The sequence below is a fragment of the Megalops cyprinoides genome, chromosome 4 (assembly GCF_013368585.1).
Source record: "Megalops cyprinoides isolate fMegCyp1 chromosome 4, fMegCyp1.pri, whole genome shotgun sequence".
In the NCBI taxonomy this organism is placed as follows: Eukaryota; Metazoa; Chordata; class Actinopteri; order Elopiformes; family Megalopidae; genus Megalops; species Megalops cyprinoides.
The window spans coordinates 22,748,547-22,765,469 of NC_050586.1; the positions used below are offsets into that span (position 1 = coordinate 22,748,547).

The 16,923-nt window shown below is 45.3% G+C and overlaps 1 protein-coding gene across 1 annotated transcript in view; it reads right to left on the reverse strand.

The window, feature by feature from the left end:
• Positions 1–4,344: 4,344 nt before the first annotated feature.
• ppil2 (peptidylprolyl isomerase (cyclophilin)-like 2) overlaps positions 4,345–16,923 on the reverse strand; it is a 51,613-nt gene continuing 39,034 nt past the window's right edge. Inside the window, exons 15-20 of the mRNA XM_036526783.1 lie at positions 14,901–15,018; positions 13,943–13,999; positions 8,633–8,705; positions 7,333–7,395; positions 6,801–6,943; positions 4,345–4,659 (exon numbers count right to left, since the gene is read on the reverse strand). Of these exons, the coding sequence (XP_036382676.1) occupies positions 4,557–4,659; positions 6,801–6,943; positions 7,333–7,395; positions 8,633–8,705; positions 13,943–13,999; positions 14,901–15,018 (557 nt within the window). The 3' untranslated portion in view covers positions 4,345–4,556. The remainder of the gene's footprint in view (positions 4,660–6,800; positions 6,944–7,332; positions 7,396–8,632; positions 8,706–13,942; positions 14,000–14,900; positions 15,019–16,923) is intronic.

Here is a 16,923-nt window from a genome sequence, read left to right on the forward strand (position 1 = left end):
TGCGTTGGAGGGTTAACAGACAGCATGCCACTACCCAGAGGGTGAGCCAAAGAGAACTGGGCATGGGCACAGGAATGAACATGCACTGCCTTGGGAGTGCCAAGTGGGGTCCAAATGGCAGACAAGTGAAGGCCATGCAGTATCTTATAGCCAATAAAGGTCAAGAAAGGGAGAGGGGTGGCATCCTGATATAACCTGGCCACAGAGAATGCTGGGATTGAGGGCATGGGGAACAGCGCATTCGGCATGGGAAATGGCTCCCACCTCGCTTTTTTGCTCAGACCATTCACACTCCTGACAGAAAGAGCGACAGCGAGCGCTGGGGAAACGGTGAGTCATCCCACTGCCTCCTCCCCCGCCACGGCTCCTCTTGCCAGGAGACAGACAGGTGGGCGGGGGGCTGCTGTCCGGTTGGTGCAAAGAGCATAGTGCAAGGCTGATGGACGCTCAGAGGACGGGGGGTGGGGGGGGGGTCATTTAGATAGACTTGCTGTCACCTGCGCAGGTGGCCCTCGTTTATCTGCTGCCCTCGAGGCCAGGGGAGTGGATAGAGATCTCTCCTGCAGCAGGAAGCTGCCGCTGCTCTGGTAAAAGTTGAGGGGGGGGGCTGCCTTGCCCATTTCTGAAGACCATCTCATCAGGCCAGGCTGGGGGAAGTGGCTGGAGACAAGAGACACTGGCCATTGGTCTGTTACCAGGGTCTGCCTAGACAGGCACCTGTGGGCAAGAGATAACCTCCCAGCTTCCACTGAGTGGGTGGGTGGGTCAGAGAGGGGTCCTGGTGCACGGAAAGGCTGCTGACGTAGATGGTCGGTGACGGGCCAGCCGCATCCTGGCAGGGGCACACGCCCTCCCAAGCCGCCCCTCTCCTGGGAGGAAGCCTAATTGGAGTGGATGGCCTGTCATCTTCATTTAAACGTGCTGGGATCCCCCTCCACCCAGCCCCTGCTCCCGGGGTGGCTGAGCGATGCGATTCACAACCCATGCGGTGGTTCCAGCCCAGCAGCCACGTCATTCAAGGAGGCGCGGCCCCATACGAGAGAGGAGCTCTGTGGCGGGGGCCTAAAAATCCAGCATTTTGGGTGCAAAGCTCACGCTGCTTAACAGCCTGGCTCTTAATGTGTCCGTTTGCGTTACTCATATTTCACCTAATTTTGGCGCTGGGAGAAACGACAGTGAGCGGACAGTGTTCACAAACTGTCACTGAGAAGGGAGCCTGACCAGCTCCAAACTTGACTTTCACAACTGGCACTTGGAACCCCTTCCCTGGGACCCGCCATCGCTGAGGCTGGCGATTCTGCCGCTCTCTTTGTTCAGCCCGCTATGCTGATGTTGAGCAGAACACACTCACACGGGTTCGAATGAGGAGCGCTGGTGCCAGCGGTGCTCCGGTGGGCCACCCATGCTGGAAAATTCCCTCTGTGTCAGCAGCAAATGCCACCATTGTTCCCCCCAAGCGGTCAGCGAAACGGCAGGTCCGCCCATCCCCCCTGAATCAGCCCAAAAACGAACCAGCTGTGTGGGAGTGACACACAGACACAAAGGGGGGGACAGACAACTGGCCTGCTTTTTGTGCTCTCTGCTCAGAATGCAGAATGCAAACCCGACTTTTGCTCAGTGTTATTCACACAAAGCTCTTTTCTGTTCAGAACAAGGCAGCGTGCATGAGGTCAGTGAGCAGGTAAGGGCACGGCCTCCATCATCAACTCAGTCCTTTTTTCCTGCGCTGTAGTCATCAAAAAGTGATGGAAACTGACAACCAGATTGTGCTATGAGAATACCAGAGAGAACTTGGCCAGTCATTTTCAGAAAATGACAAATTTATTCTTACTGGGCTGCTACTGTCTTTTACATTATTACATTCTAAAACTCAGGCTGTGATGAGAATGAGGTGGGAGCTTACAGCATACATGGTGAATGCTCATCCTCAGATGAACAATGAGATACTATCACACGTACAGCCTAATCTAGTGGTGATAAAGCAAAGATGACCTCAGGCACCACTGGGGCCAATAGATTTCTTTGACATTGCAGAAACGTTGCCATTTGGTTTCCTGTTGACTGGGCAGCACTGTGCTGCTGATGGCCAATCCTGCTAAACAGGACACTCTTAATTTAAGTGACAGGTGACTCCAGTAACCTGAAGAGGAAGCTATTTCCCGGGAGTATTCAATAATGTAGACTGTCTGATCACCTGTAGCACACGGTTTTGCTCTCCCAAGCAGGTGGCTGTCACACCTGTCCTGTGGTGCTCATGGATTACAGCCAACACATGAGGCTAAATAATGAAGGGGGGGGGGGGGGGGGGTGCATATTTCTTTTACGGTGATGTTGAAAGCTGGTGGAGCCACTTGATTTGGCAGGAGACGGTAAATATCAGATTGTCTGTGCGGCATTTCTCCCACACCTACCAATACTGCCAGCCCACAGCATAGTCCTCAGTTGAGAAGAAAAAAAAAACATGCACTAAGCTACTGTGTGGTCTAGTGTTAGGGAACTGGAATTGGAATAGTGCGTTGCAGGATTAAATAGCAGATAGGGCACTGCCTCTATGCTCTCTTGCAACCCATTTCACCAGAGTATGCTGCAGTTAAATAAAACTGCAAAAATGTACCTTTAAAATTCGGACTTCTCTCAAAGAACACTCCAAAGCCATACCAGAATGTGTTTAACAGTAAACATATTACTTGAAAACAAAATGTAAATATACCAGGCGGACAGGAAAGAAAGGTAGACAGACCTGGTATGGCAACAACAGAAAATTCCTCAAGTCCTGAAACTTTCACATGTGGGATGTGAAGTATCGCTTGCATTTACAATGCTCCACTATATCATTAGTCAGTGAAAACGTGAATTTATAAACAGGGAAAGTTGCGCTCTAAACCTGAAAAGCTGAGAAAACAGATTTGCCTGTTTGTAACAGATGACAAATGAGGGAAAAATGAGGAAACTCTTCAGGGCATGGTGTCATTAGTTGTTCGCGTAACTTCAACAGCCCTGACAGCTCTGCCAATCAGCTGGGATAAGTAGATGGGGTGAGCATACTAGGTGGTGTGACAATAACAAGACCGTCCCTGTTGAAATCCAATCAGGAGCTGAGGGGCATGACCAGTAAAGCTATAAAAGACACTCTTACGTCTTTAGCAGGAAGTCTGTATCTGAGTCATGACTGTGGTCACTTAACACAGGTGGCGCTAAGAAGATGGGTTAATGGTTCTGTGCCAGCTGCAAGGCATTGTGGGAGTCCTGAGGGATACTGCTTTTCACTGTTTCAACTGTTGCTCTGGGACAACTGCAGGACTTTTCCACCACATCGCTAACCTTTGGCTCTCTGGGAGCAGTTAAGACCAGTCTGGTGTGCATGTTAGCACTGTTTTCACAAGCCATAAGCGGCATGGCCTGGGTCGAGGTAAGGTGTGTATGCTTCCAGGAAACCCACACCCATCCTTAACGCCACATGTGCAGTGAACCTGATCCGTCAAACAGCCCCCCTGAGACAGCCAGTCTCCTTTCCTTACACCATCCCTCCCAACCCAACCCCCCCGCCACTGAAATACAGGAGGAAAACCCATACGGAAAAGTCATTTTATTACACCTTTTCGCAATAAAGGAACAGTCCTAATAAAACTCGTCTGGGTTGGGCCCAGGCAAACAGGCTGTGACAGCACACTGTAAGGTACAAAAAAGAAAGCAACGGCTATTTTACATGGAATACTCCACCCTGCTACAAAAAATAAGTGGAAATTTGTGGTGCTTCATCTCACACATTTAAAGTGAAATGGTGCTGGCACCACTTACATCCAATCACTCCCCTGGTCAGCTCACTTAGCGATGAATTCTCCATTGGACATTAATCCTCAGAGGCATACAGAAGAAGGCTTGAAAAGAGAGCTGTAGAAAATGCGTTTTTGCAAATTGCACGGTGTCTCTAATATTATAAAACCTGAACACAAATGAGGAAACATTTCCATCATCATCACTCTTTACAGAAAAAGTAACGTGATACAATTTCATATTTTCACTTTTACGGCCATGTACTTCCACTATACCAGGCTTGACCTGAAAATCCTGTGGCTCTTCAGAGGTGTTTTTGCAGCTCCTGTTCATGTATCCAGTACAAGACGTCATAGAGGTTTGACAATACAATCATAAATAATTAAGTGACATGAATCATTACAGCTAATGTGACTCACTATTTGTCATTGTTACATAATAGACCCTACAATAAAAAAAGGAAAAACAACCAATAAAAAAAAATTTGTAAGCCAATGTCAGTCCATTCAACTATAACTGCCCATCAGATAATTACATACTCCAGCTGGTCTTGTTTTGATCCCTATTTTTTCTTAATTATTTGCATACATCACAGTGTACCTCAGCATATACAATTATCAGAAGTGAACTGCCATGAATTCATTAATCATCAGAATGAATAATGTGTAATAAAGCATTTATGACGTCTTATAATGCACATTTTAAATACAGTCTAACCACTTGGCCACATGGTTGCTGTCCCTGTGATAGTGCACATGGGCATCCACACGAAGGTTGCAGGTCTACCAGGAGCTGAAGTCCCCAAAGCCACTCTTCCCCTTGGGCTTTTTGATGGCCACCCCGCTGGTGGAAGGTCCGCCTTCGTCCTCGTCTGCCGAGCGCTTCCTGGAACGACAAAGCCGCAGGGATGAGTGGAGTGCTGTCTCGCCTGTCTGACCGCCATGGCCCGCTGGCTGGCTGAGGAAAGGAGCCCGCAGGGATGGACTGCTCCTATTGGCGAGCAGGCCACGTCTGTAAACTCTCTGTCCATAAACTCTCTGCTACTGTGGATGTAAGACTGTCTGGTAGAGAGGGCAGATTTTTTGACATTTTGACACACAGGCTCAGTTATGAGGGTCTGTGTTTCTGCTATGGACGTCGACGTCACCACCTGCAGTCATGACAGCCCAGACGGACCCGTGTGAGGGATCTGGATCTGATAATGTCACGAAGCTCGTTTCGTTTCTTGCTCAGCCTTCTTACGTCACACCGGCAACAGTGCCAAAAAGATCATGAAAAAGTGACGAGCAGCCATATGCTCTGTTCTCAACGAAACACATATTCTTTGATCTCTGGCAAATTGAGTACTCTTGGATTACTCCACTGACTGCTTTTTTTTTGCTATTTCAGCTGCAGTTAGTCAAGATTAACATGAAAAGTCTTCTTGACTATTGGCAAACGTGAATTTAAAACAGGACTGCATGTGGCACACAAATACAGTACATGTGAGGATACATGGTCTATAATTAAATTCCAGGCAAAGTTCCCCTGTGGCTTAAGTGATCTACTAACTACATAGGTAAGACGTGTTTAATATCTGTACAAATACCAGTAATATTTGGTTGGCAACCTCATGCTTCTTCAGTTTGTTGCACGTTTTAAATGTCCACCTGTTAACAGTCTTTCCTAACAGGGCATAAATTCCTAAATTCAAATGTCACAACTGTGATAAGTTATTGAGAGCACATGCTGAAATATAAACCAAACCGTGCTATTCCGGGACCAATGTTGTTACCATGGAAATAAAATTACTTGAATGATTCAACTCATTAAAAGCAACAGTTGAATGCGCAGTTGAAACTCAAGAATCATAAGGGCATACTAGATCAGAACCTAAGACTAGATTCAAATATAAATCTTTATCTAGTTTAGAACTGGCTTAGACCGTGATAACAGGGAGCTACGCTCTGTGGCGAGGTTACGTCAAGGCAGGAAATCAGTGAGGATATATTTAACAGGAATATATCTGAGCTGTTTGTTAATCTGGTAATGCTGCATCCCTGGCTGTTGCATTGTTCACATTTAAAATCAAAGCAGTGGGCTATCAGTGTGGGTTTTCAGGTGCAGCATTTTCAGCTGAAGTGACAATGAGCCTGGCTGAGGCGGCGGGGAGGTGTGAGTGGGTGTCCTCCAGCACCCCAGGAACGCATCCGCTCTCCTTCGCAGTACTAGCGTTCCCCCACATGCCCTGTGCAGCTAATTAAGGAGCCCCCCTGTGGCTATGACCCTGCGTGGGGCCTCTTCTACCTGTTTTTCAGGTTCTTTCACTGCCGCTAGGGCAGAACACTGAAAGGGCCTGCCCACAGGCCCGCTTAACCTCAATAGCGGCAGAGGAAACCCACCGCACGCACAGACATTATGAAAAATACACATAATTGGTACGTAGTACTGAATAAACGGGGTGAAGTCAATGGATAATGTAGCATAAAGTCACTGCTAACGAGCTGGTCATAGAAGCTCTGTGTCTTTCCCCCTCAACCAGACAATGCTCTTGGCCCAAGAAAAATTGCTGTGGTTCTCAAAGCATTTACAGTAAAAAATGAAATACCCAAGCACCTCCAGGTCTATGAGTTAATTGGAGGAGGTTCACTTTTCTCAGTGAATGTGGTTGCCAATTGCACAGCTAATGTTATATGATACCATCACATGTTTTTGTTGCATCAGAAATCACAATAAGCATTTTATCACCCACTGTGCATGACACTACTGAATTTTTAATATGTTGAATTAAAATTTATGTGTAATGGCCTTTAGACATGGCTGCAATGTGACAACAGGAGTGATAGAGGTGGATATATTAACAGTATAGGGTGAGTGGCTGGGGGTTGTGTTTAATTGAGGTGGGTGTGGTGAATCACAGGAGTGGGTGTGGTGAGCTAAAGAGTGGGTGTAGTGAGCATGTCTACAGGGAAACTGCCGCTATGTGAGAGCTAGAGATGAAGAAAAAAAAACAATGCAAGCATGTAGGAGAAGTGGGTGAGGCTTACGTTGCTGCCATGTTAATGTACTTGCCCACGCCAGGGCGGAAGGTCTTAGGTGGCTGATCATCTTTGGCCTTGTTCAGCAAGGCAGCTGTCTGAGCTTTCTCCTCTTCCTGTTTCTGCAACTCCTTCTCCCTCTCTGCTGCAATCTGACCACACACACACACAGACAAAATGAGATGGACACAAAGCAATTCCTTCCACAAAGTCTAAACAATTTATGCACCACAAACACAGCTGTTATTTCTATTTTTTCATTTCTATTTCTGAGCCTTGTAACACCCAAGGTTGCATACAGGTACACATATGTAGTTATGTGGTTGCTGTTCAATTACAAAAGGGACACAGGTTGCTACTACATGTAACAGACTTAAAGTTTTACAAAAGAGCCAAGAAGCAATCACTGTTGCTTCACACAAACACTGTGTCAGGCAGTGACAGCGCTGGCAGTGACACGCGACAGCAGCCACTTCCTGACTGGCGGCGCACACTTTGCATGCAGAACGTGGGTGGGCCTTGAACATGGACGCACACTGACCTGGGCATCTGCTTCCTCGTAGGGATCCACAAACACTGTGGCACTCAGGATCTTAATCTCTGACTAGGGTGGGGTGGGGGGAGACGAAAAAAAAAAAAAACAAAACAAAACAAAAATCAATCAGTACCCACCCCTGCTCTTAGGCAGAGATTACAACACAGGCTTTGAGGAATTAAATCTCCTAAAAGAGAAGAAATCCTTTTCAGATAGGTGGGCGCTCGCCACGTTGTATTGGGATTATCTCCTTTCGGTGGTTTCTTTACCCATAAATTTATTTGTTATCTGAAAGCTGCTTATCTGGGGCAGGTGTTTGTTTTCGCCCTGAATTCTTTCTTCCCGTCGTTTCAATGTCAAATGTATGCGAAGCATCAACTGGATGCTTGAGAGCTGGAGTGGCCAAGTTGGCCAACATGCGGACAGGCACTTAGTTCGTAGTATGGTGTAACTGCCCTGGTGTGAGGCAGCAAAGGCTGATCGTGAATTTATCATTGATTTGAGGTGTTCACGTGTGAAAATTGACTGGATTGACTGTGATCCAGTTACATTACTCTGCTATGCTGCGGCCCCAGTTACAAGACAAACGGTGTGACTCTCACAGTAGGGGAAAAGGTGATTTTGTGACATCACATGGACCTCACAGAGGCACTTCCGGTGAAAAGAACAGAAATGGGCACAAGGCCACCCATGTCTGACACCCCCTCTGCGCTGGCCCGTGCCACCCCCTCTTCTGTGTTCTGTCCCATTACCAATTTCTTCTCATTGTTTAAAAAAAGAAAAAAATGAACACAAGAGGACGAGAGGTGTGGGTCTCTGGTGATTCACAGCCAGCAGCGGGAGCGTTGGCGTTTATTAGTGTTTCTCTCTCAAAGGGGACTCCCTAGGGGGACAGGCTTTTTGGATGCCTCTTTCCCTGTGTTTGATTCTCTGAACACACCGTACCTGTTGTCTCACAGGGGGAATGAGAAACGAGGAAAGGAACCAAGACAAAACAGCAGGTGCTGCAGCTAAAAAGCACGGGCTTTGGAGTAAAAAAAAAAAGAAAAAAAAAAGGGGCCCTGCGTAACAGCAGAACCTTTCTCAAACTGCTATTGATACAAAATCCTTTAGCACAAGAAAAAAAAACAGTTGATTGTAGGGTATTTTATCTAGACATCTTCCCTGTTGTTGTTTTGTATTTAGTTCTGAGTGGGACAAGTGAGCAACACAATGTCCATGTATTAAGTGCAATAAGCACTTTCGCAGCTATAGTTAGACTCCTTTCTGAAGGTGTAGCAAAGCCCACATCAGGTACTGCAATTACCTTAGGACGGTCTGTCTTTGGGTCACTCTCAACATTCTCCATGGCAGTTAGAGTTTCAAACCCACCCACAACTCTGCAAGACGAAACACAAGGTTCAATTCTCCCTGCAACACTCATACATTTGAAAACTTTTACACAATTGACATGACAGGTGAAAACATTAAAATGTCACAAGTACAAAAATAATGGTCACACCTTCATTTTATTCTTTCTTCCCCTCCTTTAAATTTTCATCAGGCTTTCATGAAGCTTTGATCACTACCTACAGTGCTTTAGAGGGTTGAGGGGAGATCAGTTGAAGTTCAACACCAGCAGTTCCAGAGACACGTGCGCAGAGACAGACTGAAAACTACAGGTCAGAGGTGTGACAGATCTTATTGGAGATGCAGGGACTCATCTGGTTTCACTTACGCTCCCATGTGTCACTGGACTGATACTGAAACGCTTTATTGCCACAATGCTGATGTTATAAACAGCGCTAGCGAATCAAAAAGAATGCAACTTTATTCATTTTGCACTGGATTCATTATCCAGCTCCAGTGATCCGACAGACATGTTTGAGGCACTACATCAGTTTGAGAGACCTACAAGATGTGCTAACCATTCTCTCCATTCTCTCCTTAGACTAACAGCTCCTGTGATTTGTGCCACCACGGTCAGACAGTGTGATTTTTCACAGGTACCCTGCACAGCTATCAGTTTCCTGGGGCTCTGTTGCTGCGCAACACTGGGGAAGACTCCCTCTGACCCATGGTGTTATTGCGTCACCTGAAGGTGGGGGTTAGGGGTTAGGGGGCGGGCCTCTGTGCACGAGTCTGACACGAGTATTCAACACCCCCTGCAACAGGGGAGACTGAACAGGCCTGGGGTCCCACGTCACACCGATGGACAGGTGGGGCCCAAGCTCTTGTTGCATGGCCACACCATGTGGCAGCCATGCCACTGGTTCCTGCGAGTATCTGGCAGGGTGGGAGGGCTACTGTTTGTGCATTTCAGGAATGCTCCCTGGGAACAGCACACGCTCTGCCCTGGAGGGGACTTCGCAGAGAGAGTCGAGCAAACAAGGCAACTCCGTTTTCCCACCGCGGGCCTGATGTTTGCTCGAGGGCCTTGCTGTTTCAAAAGAAAGAAAAGACCCACTGTTCAGCAAGGGGTTCTCGTGCGCCTGGCAATGGCTGCGGGAAGCCGCTGCCCGCACCTCTCACCTGCACTTGCCACGTTGAGCTGACCTTTTTCTCTCTCGTGTGTCTCACGCTGAGGAATGTGAATGCAACCTTCAAGCTTTCTACCCCCTGTCAATCCCCCAGTGTGCGCTGGCGCGGCGCGGCTGAACCCCCCTGCACGTGCCAGATGATGTCATTACATTACATGCATTTAGCAGACACTCTTATCCAGAGCGACTTCCAGCACAATAAAACATAAGTGTATCCATTCAAGTCAAATGAACAACAGTGTCAAACCAGGTTAACAACACTCCCAAACCAGTGAGTGTGAACATAACACTATCCAAATCCTACCATGAGTTAAGCTATGCAATTCAACGGAAGCCAAGTATACTACAATACAACAATCCCTATAACACAGAATTCAGAAGTGTCAAAAGATGTCACCCCAGTCGGTTCACTTCTTACAGGAAACTTGCTCTGCCTGAGGCGGTTTTCGGAGTGGGATCCATGGTCACCCTCATGGTAGCGAGAAGCTCCAGCTACGAATGACCACGCAAGCTGATACAGAGTCTAATCCCTGCCTGTCCCATTCAGCTCTTCAATCATCCCCCCAAACTCTGTGGCACTGGACCACGAGACACCTGCGTGAAACCGCAGCTCTCCCTGCTGTTTCTCTTTTCATGGAGATCAAAAACAGAAAACGCAGCAGAGGCGAGTGGGCCGCCAATGACGCCCCACCGCTCGGGAAATTAGCCGCAATTACAGCTTCAAAGCACCCAAATGTCACTCTGTGTTGTTTTCGAAAGCGGGACATCAAAGCATGCTAAGTGAGGTGCCTCTGCCATCAAATTCCCATCTACATTGTCCAAGCAGGATGTGGCATCCATTACCGAGACAGAGAGGTGGTGCCTGGGATATAGGCTTATATGAGGCCACTTTCTCGCCATTTCATTCCCACTTGTTTAAGTATAAATGAACTTGGCATGATCGCCTGATGATGCTGTAACTTCCACAAAACACCACAAAAACAATGGAGGCTGGAGAAACCTGGCAAACAGGAAATGCTAACTGGGCAACAGGAAGAAGTCCATATGCTCATGAACAAATCAAACAGCCAACAAAGGTAGTTTGTTTGAAACAAAAGGTCATGGCAGCTTTCCATACTCTTAATGAGCAGGGTATCCCATTACAAACAAAACAAGGTATGTGTGCACCATACGCCAGGCTGTGGGAATCTGTGATTCATGGTCATCACAGATTCTGTGAGAGGTCAAATATTCATGGCTGTTGGGATAGTGCATGAGTTGTATTGTGCTGTCTCTGTTCTCCCACTGATCACAGCTCCCTCATGAACCTACCACAGGTGTCTGAACATACAAGATGTGCTTGAGATAGCACCAAGAGGCCAGCTCTTGTTACACAAGGGAGAGCTTTGCGTTGATATTACAGTAATGACTCTCACTGATCCACACAGTTCTATTGATCTGTGTGCGTGTGTGTGTATGTGGGAGAGTGGGGTGGGGGCTATTGATGTGATGCTACAAGGAGCACTTTATTATAGAGGGACTGCAGAAATGACTCACAGGCAGGGGAGAGGTGGATGGCGAGGTAATTCAGTAATGAGGTAATTTGTGCAGTGAGTGGGAGTCCTGATCAAGTCCCATCTTTGCAATCTGCAATGATTTCAGTCCATGGGCAAGGCTGATGCAGGAATCATAAGAGGAGAGGGGCTTGAATCTTCAGGTGAAACACTGCTCAACAGCGGTGCTCTCCCATCATTTTTAAACAGTGGGGAGATATATATATATATATGTATATATACACACACACACACAAAAACACACACACACACACACACACACAAACTGCTTAACCCCCTGAGAGGTGCCATATTGGGAACAGGCATTTCACAATCAAATGAACATTCACTTTTAGGGTTGTCTGTGAGCTACCAAGTTTAGGCTTGACTAACACATATATAATCTCAAAGGATAATGAAAACCCTTGATGGTCAGTGACGCTTGCTGACCTTCTTTAATCGATGCAAACCTATTTAGCTTTTCCTTCTGTAAATGCCCCATGCCCTTCCACATATGAATGCAGAAAGGCATGAATATAATATAAGCTTATATTATATTCATATAAGCTTTCAGCAAATGCAGCTAGCCCACTAAAACCGATGTCCATCCTGTATGAGAGGTAAATAAGTTATGAAATTAAAAAACATTATTTTCTAGCAAGTGAGAAAAGTCATACTTTTTGGCATTAGAGAAGGTATGTATGAAAGAATGTATTTTTTTCCTTTATCCCCCCGTTAAGCAGGATGCGTACTTTGACAATGTTGTGATATTGTTTTTTTTTTTTTTTTTTTTAACTTTATCTAAGATGTGCAGCTAACATCCTGAGGCATCTTAGAGAAGACAGCCCTGCTGTGCTAACTCCTTATTGTAAAATATATTCCACAGCCAGAAAACATTAGTTTAGCAGTATTAGTAGCATTAGCTTATTAATGTTCTCAAGAACCACTTAATCAAGGGGAAACATACTGTGTGGTACAATGCTTTGATATTTATTGGTGAATTTGAATCCACTTTAATATTGTGAATTCCATATGGATTTAACAAGCCAAAGAAATATAACGTACTGAAATAAGTTCTCTGTCTCTGCCTCCTTGTTGATATCACATTGATACCTTATTATCCCACCCTGAGCATGAGATGGGATTGATGGTAAATGAACTCCTCTGAACTCAGAACACCACACATCCAATATGCAAGCATTATACAAGACCAATACTATTCCAAAATGCTGTGATTACTTCAAAGATGAGTGGCTACATCACCTATAGTGTAGTAAGTATTTTCACTGATATTACTACCGTCAGAAAATATTTTTCATATTTATCAGTTCTTGTGCCACCACCCTCCCTGAAACATTGCAGGGGGGAAAATGACCTTGTTGCCTTCACTGACCTATTGCCATCTGTGGTGAAATCACTAGGGATGATACTGCCTCCTAAGTTCACATCTGATTGGACCGTAATGTTAGTTTAACAATGACACATTGTCAGCATGCTGGGACTCAGCTCAGCTTGTGTTACTGGGCTGTTCCTATGGCCAGGTACATCCATAGTTGCCCCTGGAACGGACCAGGTACACAACTGGGACAGGTGCTTCCTTGCCAAAGGCATCAGGGGAATGCAAGGAGGATGGCACCAGCCTCTCGTTGTGATGGAAATGGAACCAAAGCTAGCGCTGTGCCATGCAAAATGCCAGACAGCTTCAAATGAGCTGCGTACAGCTGGTGGATACCACAGCACTGCCCACCATTATGTGTCATGATCTGAAGCTTTACATGAACAGGGTGGCTAACAAGCACCACCAGTGATGTGTGCACAAAAAATAAGTATTTACTTTCCTGTTAGTCTTGAATTGCGAAATTACAAAAATTCAAAATCCACATTCCAGCTCCTGTGGAATTTAATTGCCCAACTTCTTTCGCTTGAGAAGATTTGCAAATCAAAAAAAAGTTTTTTCTTATTAAAATGGGAAGCAGGGGGCCAAAACTGCAGGAAGATATAAGAGGTAAAGATTTTCAAGATGCTGTGCTACAAGGCTGCCTCCCTGATGGAGCTTGCTGGGCGTGAATTTCTCAGGACAATGGGTCTGGCACCTGGAATGACTCCTGCTAGCGTGCTTTCAATGAGTATCTCCGTCATAAAGGCTAAACAAACGCACACTGCCCTGAACCCAGGGAGACGGTAAACACACAAAGTCAGATGCAGGCTTGATGGATTTCTTTTTGCTCTGAGCAGCAATAAGGCAACTGTTGCACTGCTTTTAGAGCAGTCAAAGAAATAACAAGGTAACAAGCCACACAACATGACTTTCTTATAAGATGGCTGTAACACACAGAAACATCAAAAATGTCAGGGAAATGCTGGGACAGTTTAAGGGAGTCATTCATCAAACAAAAGTTGCTTCTCTGGTGCACCACAAGACTGATAAATAATGAACTGTCAAGACAGTGTACATTGCAGCTTCACCATGCATAAGGTGTCTGCATTCTCAGACAGAACAAAATGGCCACGTTTGCACTTTAGCAATGACCAGATTTAGAGAGCATTATCTGAAAGTGCTTTTACCTTCCAAACACAGTGTGCTTTCTGTCCAGGTAGGTGCAAGAGCGGAAGGTGATAAAGCTATAAAGAAAGAGAAAACAATGTTGAAATAAATCATCTGTTTTAAATGCAGTACATACTCAATGCTAGAATTTTAACACTTGGACTTCAACCCTTTGTGTATAACTACACACACACACAAATATAGACAAAACTTTTTAGAAGGAAAAAGCCAACCTATACTATTAACATTCAACATGTCACTTTATGTGTGTACGTCACAGGTCCAGCATACACACTGTACACACTGCCACACTGCATGGCAGAAGCCCTTGATGTAATATCAGAGGCAAAAATGTCACAGGGGCCTATACCCAATTCTTTATCACTTTAATAGTGAAACAATGTTCACTGCTACAGAGCTTTAGGGACATCATGACAAGCTAGTGACAATGTGTTTCACAGAAGTCCTAAATTAATCTTCTGTATAAAATGTCATTTAGCACACATCACCATTCAATTTGAGATGGAGAGGTCAACAATAAGACACAGACAATAAGACACAGCCATCTAAATGTAAGCCTTCTGAGAGAAAAGGATAAAATTTTAAGTACTATAAAAATGCCAATTGCTTTTTAAATCTCGTTTTCATGGAAAGAAGGAGAAATAAGACTAAGAATAAGAATCAGGAAGATGATTGTTCCAGCGTAATTTCTACTCATGACAGGTAAGCAACGTAGCAACAAATTGCTCTCTAATCACAGCCTGTTCTTTTCTAAAGACTGACTCACTACTGATGACCTCATCTGAGAGGAGAGAGGACTGGGGAGGGTGGAATCAGTGCAGAAGAGAAAAACAGGGAAGAGGAGATGCTTCAGCTGTGAAAATTGTGATGCAGCAACACAGTTAGTTAAGGTTACTTGGTCAGACAGAGGAGAACAGAAATGTTGTGGAGGATGGTTTGAGGCTTTCGGAGACTCACAACTGGGATTTGTTGGTGTTGGGTCCAGAGTTGGCCATGCTGAGGACACCACGGCCTGTGTGGGAGAGGTTGGGCCGGAACTCATCCTTGAAGGGTTTCCCCCAAAATGACTCTCCGCCTAAATGGGCAGACAGAGAGCAGCGACAGAGAGAGGCCGGGGGTGGGGGCGGGGGAGACAGAGACACACAGAGAAGGATTCAAATTCAAACTGCTTTATTGGCTTGGCAAGGTGAGTCTCATTGCCAAAGCATACAATGACAGATTAAACTTAGAGACAAATTTCAGAGGGATACATGTAAATTTTCATATATTATTGCTCTCATAACACAGCCACGGTGCACTCTGGGTGCTTGAGCTGATTCGGTGACTCTAGCGGAAGGGACTCTGCATTAGGGTGACAGATTGGCTTTGTTGCCTTGACATGGAGTTGTGTCCTGTCCGCTGTGCTTGCAGGTAATTCTGTCTGCTTCCTGACATAGATATTGGGATTGATGGTACTGACCTCCAAGAGCTAGCCTGGTCTCAACACAATATCTGTTCTTGTTATTCATACACTCAACTGAAACGAGTCAGTGGCCATAGAATGAAAGGATATGGCATAGGATGATTCTTAAATTCTTTAAAGGTGATGTTCTTATCCATTGCTGTGCACATACAACAGCTTACAGTATAACACATCATCTTATTATCTCATGTATTTACGTGGCTGGATTCTTATTGAAGCAACTCAGGATAAGAACCTCATTTTAGTGGACAACAACAGTACCCCACCTCAGATTCAAACCTGTGAAACCCTAACCATAAACAGTTGACCTTAGCATTAACGCTTAGCGTAGCTAACCCACTGCCACTAAAAAGCATCTTTTGTTTCTGTGGAAAAAGCCAGCTGAGACCCAGGGAAAGGGTCAGATGCATGATACGAAGCATGGACTCGGCAGGTCCATGCAGGACTAACTGACAAATGCACAAAGACTTATTTCCCCTCTTCTTTGGAGAACGGCCCTAGCTGCTCTTTAAGGCCTCAAGTGTGCTTTTTTGTAGAGTTCCCTGGATGCCGGGGTGACACGCTGAGAGGTTTTACTGCTAGGCAATTTCGGTCTTAAAGACTGCGTGCAGCCATAAACCTTCCCTGGGTGACATTTGTGCATTATTTATGACCGTGCTGACATTTCCCTTCGCAACGGGCCTTCGATTAAAAACGGGAAGATTGACTTACTTCCAGCCAATCTCGCCTACCAGCAAGCCCAACTAAGAAAACAACAGTCAATTAGAGGATGTAAAAACGCTGGAAAATAACTGGCCTTGAATGTACTTTCAAATAGCATATCTTATATGGTCTGTGTCACCAAATCTCTTTTTTAAAATTCTATAAATGGAGATCAGATAGAGAAATCTATTCATAAATACACATTTCATTGCGACATGTCTTCCTCCTTGAAACACAAAACCAAACCACAGCATGGCACAGAAGGAGCAGTCTCTCTTTCTACAGTTCTAACTAAAGGAAATAACAACCATGGTTTCCATTTCAGCCAGCTTAGATACAAGCTCTGCTTGAAATAGCCCATATACTGAGTCGATGGATTAAGCACATGTTTACATTATATTTATTTTGTTCAGAGGCCTGCAAGTTTGATTTATGTAGAAAATTAGCCTGTTGAGATTCCTTCCCCGGCCGTGTAATCTTTATGTTTCAAGCACACAGGCCATCTCTCATCCTGATGCGTAAATTGCCTATAATTATGAACCACTTTGGCTCATTAAACCCACTACTTGTTCTGCTGATGACAAAACCAATGAGGTTCAAGCAATCCAGTTTATCAAGACAGCTTTCCTATTAAGTTTAAAATAAAAGTGCATTTTGCAAAGGCCAAAGAGCAGGAGCCATGTCACATTAAAGCAGTATTCCTTTTTACTGGTGTCCAGACATCAGGCTCTCCATCTCCACAACCAACTTCTGTAAAAATCCAGTGTTAAGTCTTGGTTATTAGTTGCCACCCTTTATTTAAGACACAAATAGGAA